At 40.4% G+C, this 7,431-nt stretch overlaps 1 protein-coding gene across 1 annotated transcript; it reads left to right on the top strand.

Annotated features, from left to right (window-relative positions):
* Nucleotides 1–512: 512 nt before the first annotated feature.
* On the top strand, nt 513–1,479 carry LOC103750857 (olfactory receptor 52M1-like). Its single transcript, XM_008854137.1, has one exon. It carries the CDS (start codon nt 526–528, stop codon nt 1,477–1,479), a length of 954 nt encoding a protein of 317 aa, XP_008852359.1. The 5' UTR covers nt 513–525.
* The last annotated feature ends 5,952 nt before the right edge of the window (nt 1,480–7,431 follow it).

The raw sequence follows: 7,431 nt of genomic DNA, 5'->3' as shown, positions 1-7,431 counted from the left end.
TAACATCATCTGGAAGTATCTTTCATAATTTCCTTTTCTTTAGGAAATTTCCCCCAAAATAAGCTTTCTAGGTCAAAAGTATACATAATATTGGGAATTTCCACACCACAATTTGAAAGTTTAGTGGTGAAAATCCTGAGCGTGCCTGTTTCTGTGTTTATCAATGGGCATCATCATGGATTATTCTTTTAGTGAGAGGCTATGGGGGTTGAGACAGCATCTCCCTACAGCCTCATCTGGCCTGGAGCTCACTATGTAAACCAGTCTGGAGTCGATCTCCAAGGGATCCAGCTGCCTTTGCCTCCCAAGTGCCTGCACCACCACACCTGACTCATAGCTGATTCTTATAAATTAAGTAATGTAATGCTCCCTAAAGTTGGCATTCAGAATTCTTCTTTGTTGTAGGTGTCATGAACTTTCAAGAATGGAAGCGAGGATCTATTCTAGAGCCATCAGAGGCATTACCTCTCACGGGACCAGAAACCTAACATTAAGAGCTCTTCTGCGTATCCCACACTCCCAAGCATGTTCACACCTAACAATGCCTGCTCTGTGTCCACCTCTTTCTGGCTCACAGGAATCCCAGGACTGGAGTCTCTGCACATCTGGCTTTCTATCCCCTTTGGCTCCATGTACTTGGTGGCTGTGGTGGGGAATGTCACCATCCTGGCCATGGTTAAGATGGAGCACAGCCTGCACCAGCCCATGTACTTCTTCTTGTGCATGTTGGCTGTCATTGACTTGGTTCTGTCAAGCTCTACCATGCCCAAATTGTTGTCCATCTTCTGGTTTGGTTCCTGTGACATTGGTCTAGATGCCTGCTTAACTCAGATGTTCTTTGTCCACTGCTTCGCAACTGTTGAGTCAGGCATCTTTCTTGCTATGGCTTTTGACCGCTATGTGGCCATCTGTGACCCACTACACCATATGTCAGTGCTCACCCATGCAGTGGTGGGACGTTTGGGGCTGGCTGCACTCCTCCGAGGAATAATCTACATTGGGCCTCTTCCTCTTCTAATTCGTTTGAGGCTGCCTCTTTACCGGACCCAAATAATTGCCCATTCCTACTGCGAGCACATGGCTGTGGTCACTTTGGCATGTGGTGACACAAGGATCAATAACTTATACGGAATGGGAATTGGCTTCCTGGTGTTGATCCTGGACTCACTAGCCATAAGTGCATCCTATGTGATGATTTTCAGGGCTGTATTGGGATTGTCTACCCCTGATGCCAGGTTTAAAACCTTAGGCGCGTGTGGTTCTCACATCTGTGCCATCCTTGTCTTCTATATCCCGATTGCCGTTTCATCTCTCACCCATCGCTTTGGCCATCATGTGCCTCCCCATATCCATATTCTTTTGGCCAACTTTTACCTCCTCATCCCACCCATCCTCAACCCAGTTGTCTATGCTGTCCGCACCAAGCAGATCCGGGAGAGACTTCTCCACATTATTAAAGCAGGAACTCAACCGAGGTGACTGTTATTTATCTATGAAGCATATACATATTTAGTGATGATAGGAAGAGGTGCTTCCTGTGGAAGGAACCTCATGACATTTCTGGATCCTACCTAATATGTGGGGATAAGAGCCTGAAAACAACACTAAAGTCTATTTTGTTTGATCATGAACTGTTTAATGCAGTGTAGACCTAATATTTTAAAGCATAGAAGAAAGTCAGGTCATAAATTTGTGTATTATAATTCGCTTTTCTTACCTATTTACTTTCATAAAATTAAGTATAGTAAGCACACAGACAACAAGAAATAAGATCATTTCTAATTGTTTCATTTGTGGTATTTCTAGTTTCTTTATTAGGAATGTAATAAAGCATAATTTTTGAAAGGTAGACTTCTAGTCTAACACCTTAAGATGTTTAACAAATTTTGTTGAAAACTTTCAGACATTTCCTGCATTCCAGTTCTCTTGGTTTGCTCCAGAAAAGGTTATGTATTGAAGATGGGGGCAACATAAATATGAGAAGTTTTTGTCTAGTAGAAACTTGGAATGAGATTATGTTACCCATAATAGTTAAAGTCTTTACAACCAAGTTATTCCTCCTTTTAAGTAGACAAAGTAGGCATGAAACATACTACATCTCCTAATGGAGCTAATCCAGGAACAAGGAAGAGATAGGAAGGGACAGTATGGGACTCCACTTCAGAGGCTCTACGATGACGTGTATGAGGAATCACAGCACCACTAAAGTAATGAAATGGCAGAGGAAGAAGGCAACAGTGGGATTGACGTGGAGGGGGCTGGGGAAGAGAAGGGCTAAAGGGGAAGAGAATGAACGGAGACCCTGTGTTCGATATCAACCCTGAAATTACTCCAGGTCTCTTTGGAGAAGTCTTCTATGTCTTAATGTTGTTGTTGTTCTTGTTCTTGTTATATTTGTAGTATTGCTTATCAGTCACAAAAGCTCCACAAAGAATGACTTCAATACAAAAACTTACGTAAAATTTGTGGTAACACATTTTTAAATGCAATGACTCCCAACCCTGATGCTTCGGAATCATTGTTTTGTCCATTTTTGTTCTAAAATGTTTCAAAATTTAAGTTATTTATCTTCAAGTTTATAAGCCATAACAATACCTTAAAAGGCTAAAGTGGGTGATCTTAAGTTTAAAAGAAATCACTTTAGTATTTTTGAAAATATAATTTAAGAAAGCCAATCTCTAAGCCAGAGCTAGAATACAAACCTCACATCATTTTTTTAAAAGTCCAAAACTTAGAATAGCACATTCTTTCCCAAAGTTTAATGCATACCCTTTTTTTAATTTTAAGTCTGGAACTTACTGTATAGACCAGGCTGGTCTTGATCTCACAAAGATCCTCCTGCCTCTGCCTACCAAGTGCTGGGATTAAAGACTTATGGCATGACGTCCAGCATTCCAAAGCTTAATGCGTACTCTTGACTAGGCCCAAATTTATTTCGCCACATCTATGCCTACTACCAGGATTTGCTTGATAACATTTCATTAATCTTCCTCTGTTGACTTAGGTGAAGGCAATTATTCCACCACCCCATCAAAGTCCTGGACTCCAGGGCCAAACTTAAATTGAAATATCATGAAAAAATAGGAAGAGAGTTTATGAACAAAATAGTGTCAAATATAATCTTATCCACTGGAATTTACCTAGAGTTGGAGAAAAGACGCTAATGATTTCTCAGAGCTAGAAATCTGTTTTACAGATTAGTCTGGCCCAGACATAGGAAAACACTCAAATCCATTGATGGAGCTGATACTGAAGGAAATTACCAGCAGTTTTTTACCCAGCTCTCTGGTATAATGCCTAAATGTATTCATGTAATTGTACACATAGAGATTTTGGACCTTAAAACATAGACAAAGACTAAAGATCAATTATCTGTAATATCTTCGTCTTCATATAGAATTGAATGATTGGGGATAAAAAAAGAAAATTCCTGTATTTGCTCTTGATCCGTCCAGGGGTGATCACCCCTGAGAACACATCACACTCAGGAGAGTCAGCTGAGTTTCATTGGCCTATTTAGTCCTATCATCATCTGTGGTCATAGGGCATTGTTTCACAGTGAGGAGTTTATCAGAAAGTCATTAACAGGACGGAAGAGGACAGGCATTGAAGAAGGCAGTGTGGATATGTGACTAACGGGAGGATGTCTTGTTCTAATCAATGCTTATTTCCTGCTCACACAAATATCTTTGTTTCTTTTCTAAAGCCAACACTCTGACGGGAGTAAAAGACTATCACTTCCTTTTTAAGCCTAGTCAGGAGATAGCTGAGGGAGGATGCATTAATGTGACTTATTTATGAAGGGTAATTTGGCACATATGTCTTAAAATTTGGAGCTGTGGAATCACAAAAGGCAGAGATGGACCTAGAACAGTATCTGTCAGGGGTCTCTCAATGCACAACACAGAACATTCAGTAACAAGCTGTTTTTTCTTTATGGGTCAGGCAACATGCAAACATTTTATACTGTGGAGCTATGCAGAAACTTCTACCTCAAATCCTCCTGTAACTCTCTTCTGTATTTCTTGATCAAGACTTTTGAATTTAAAAGCTAATAATTTAGTGTCTTTGTTCTCTGGCCTAATTCGATAACTTCCCCTTAACATTAACTGTTTTATCCCAGCATGGATAAAAATGGGAAAGAAGGAAAGAGGAAAGGGAGGGGAAGGGAGGGGAAGGGAAGGGAAGGGAAGGGAAGGGAAGGCAAGGGAAGGGAAGGGAAGAGAAGGGAAGGGAAGGGAAGGGAAGGGAAGGGAAGAGAAGGGAAGGGAAGAAGCACTTATAGAAATGACTTCCAGATTTCTTCTAAATAGGGAGCAATTCTTGGCCATCACACTGTGAGCCAGTGATTCCTGTAGAAATGTCAGCATTTTATTTAAACTAATGGGATCATCTTTGTTCAAGGTTCTTGGCATCTCATCTTTTGTTTTCCAGCTCCCCTGGCCATGAAAGAACACCAAGCACAAGAAACACTCGGGTTTCTTGCTTTGTTAAGGGAAGTTTGCAGTTTAAAATACATTTCTTTGCCATTTTTCATAGTTCAGGCTAAGGGCTAAGGGCACCCAAATAGTTCAGGCTAAGGCTAAGGGCACCCAAATAAAGAGCAGAGTTGACTCATTTGATTGATAGCATAGATTCATTTGTAGAAAATTTACAAAGAGAGCTCTTTGGTAGGTGGCAATGGAAACAGAAGCCTTTATCCACAGCATCTATTTATATTTCAGAGATAGTGGAGATGTCTATGTTTGAGAACATCTGAGGACCAGGACATAGATCAAATTGGGAGTGAGATGTGTACACTCAGTAGTAGTTCTAAGTTATAAGGTTTAAGGAAATACATATCCTGTAATGGGAATAGCAAAAATTATATACTTGGAGCTGGAAAGATGGCTCAGTGGTTGGGAGTACTTGCTGATCTTGCAGAGGACCCAAGTTCAGTTCCCAGCACCCACACAGGGTGACACAACTACTTTTAATACTAGTTTTAGGGAACCTGATGTCCTCTTCTGGACTCCACTGGCACTGCACATATGTGATGCACAAACAAGCAGGCTCATATGCATACACATAAGAAAAATAATTATTTTTAAATTGATGGCATACTTTTAGATAATAGGTCAACAATGAAGACTCCAATTTGGATTCAAACTTTCATAGAAAAACATCTCTGACTGGGTCATAGAATGGTAAAGTCACTGTTTTTTTTCCACCAGGACAAAGAAAAAAGGGGGTGAACTCATAGGTCAGTTCTTATAACCATTAAATAAATATAAGAGAGTGATGCAGAAAATGTGTGTACATTAATTCAAGAGTAATAGCAACACTTTGAATCAGTTATGCACCCTAATGCTGAAGCATCTGGAACCTAAGCAACTCTCAATAAATTTGGAGCAATGTCTCAACATAAATCCTTCATGGGCCCAAACACCTATTTTAGCTGGGACAGTCCCAGTACATTGATGACTTAGAAATGGCCATATGACAGAATGCAGATTAACAAATAATATAAACATCAGTCCATATTTTAGCAAACACATTGAAAATACCAAAGTTCCTTGAACTTTTTTTTATTTATTTTTTTAATTAAAAGAAGCTTTTCATCACAACAGCCTTAACCTATTCAATACCATTTTTCTGAGCTAGGGTACATCTCTTTCAAAATTGGCTGTACATTTCTAGGTTTACAGATGAATTATTACGCTTATATAATCTTTTACTCATTATAAACTCTATGAGACATAAAATTAAATGAGGTTCCAACGTTTAAAAAAGATCTCCACTGCATTGTCAAAACACACAGTTTCATACAGAAAAATTCATTCCAAGGCAATTGACATTGAGATGTTATCACCTGCATTTCTAATCTCTATATACGTGACTATCACTGGTCACAGTCGCCCACCTTCTGAGCTCCTCGGCATCTGAGCATGGATACAAACTCGTCAGGTAGACAGCCTTCCTCTCCCACTAGAGCCTCCATACTCTACTATCCCTGCCACTGTCCACTGTGCTGTCAGCACCCCCATCCATTGCCCTTCTGGTAAATCTAGTCAGCCAGAGGTCCCTGTTCCAGGAGGATCAGCTGTGCCTCATCTATGGCAATCCATTGTCAGTATTCCTTTGGATAGAATTGGGGTCTGCTGTTCATTTTTCCAGTAGTATGTTGGGTTACTGTCTGGAAGAGCCTTTATCTATCCTGGCCAACATCTCGAATGAAGGTGTCGCCTGTCTGGCTTTGCTGTTTGTCAAGTAACTTTTAGTGATATCTATGTATGTGCTCTTATGAAACTATATTGGCCCCTTTAATCTTTGGTTATACTTCCCTTTTGGGTGTTTAAGGACATACCATTGGACCAGATAAACTGATTTGTTTTTTACTCTTGATGTCGTTTGAGGATCTGTTCCATTTTTAAGCCCACACTATCCACTTGAAGCTGCTTTCTGCATGGTGCCAGGCCATCTACAGGAGCATGGGTAACCTCTCAGGGATCACATCCCTGAAATAAACTGACTCTCCCCCAGAAGCTATCACTTGTCTATAGTTGTTCAGCTAGTGATAAGACCTCCGTGAACCTCTCTCCCATTCATGCTGGAGTTTGACTGGGTTGATCCTGTGCAGATCTTTTTCATGTAGTGCCAACTACTTTGAGTTCTGGTATGCAACTGCTCAGTCTTATCTGACAAACACTATTTTGCTGCTGACATCTACTCCCTCTGGCTCTTACAATCTTTTTGCCCACTCTTCTACAAAGGTCCCTGAGCCTTAGGGATAGGGAATGTAATATAGATATCCCATTTAGAGATGAGTATGCCACAGCCCCTTATTTTCTACATGTTGATCCCTTTTGGGTCTCTGTATTAATTGTAATCTTCTGCAATGCAAAGATCCTCTGAAGAAGATTGGATGATACAGCAATCTATGGTATTAAAGAATTTCTGGGGAAGTTTATTACTAAGTTGTTCCTTATGCTCTATGACTTAGCCGGGTCTTGGGCTTGTGTCTCAGGCAGCAGTACAAGGCAAGAGTTCTGTCTTGTAGAGAGGGCATTAAATCTAGTTAGAAAGTGGTTGTTCTCTATTGTATTAATAGGCATACATATGCTAGGCCAGCCTTCATTGTAGCTCACAGGGCTTACAGCTGGGCAAGCCTGTTGATTACTTTTTCCCCCAGTACAATTCATATAGTCTTCTAGCACTATGAAAACTAGACATGGGGCTGAAGATTCCGGGCTAGTATCAGCTTGATTTTCCCATGTCTTATAATGCAAGCATATGGTGCCTTCAGCAATAGGGTCTTAATATCAGATTCTAAAGGGTAACTAAGAGCAATGGCAATAGCCCGTAATGTTTAGGGGACTCTATCTGACTCCAGTGACCACCAACTTGAAAAGAGGTACTCTATACCCGGCAATGGGCTTTTTGTTTGATAGT

The sequence above is a fragment of the Nannospalax galili genome, unplaced genomic scaffold (assembly GCF_000622305.1).
Source record: "Nannospalax galili isolate Female #2095 unplaced genomic scaffold, S.galili_v1.0 scaffold1387, whole genome shotgun sequence".
Lineage (NCBI taxonomy): Eukaryota > Metazoa > Chordata > Mammalia > Rodentia > Spalacidae > Nannospalax > Nannospalax galili.
This window is presented reverse-complemented; position numbering and strand designations above follow the sequence as displayed.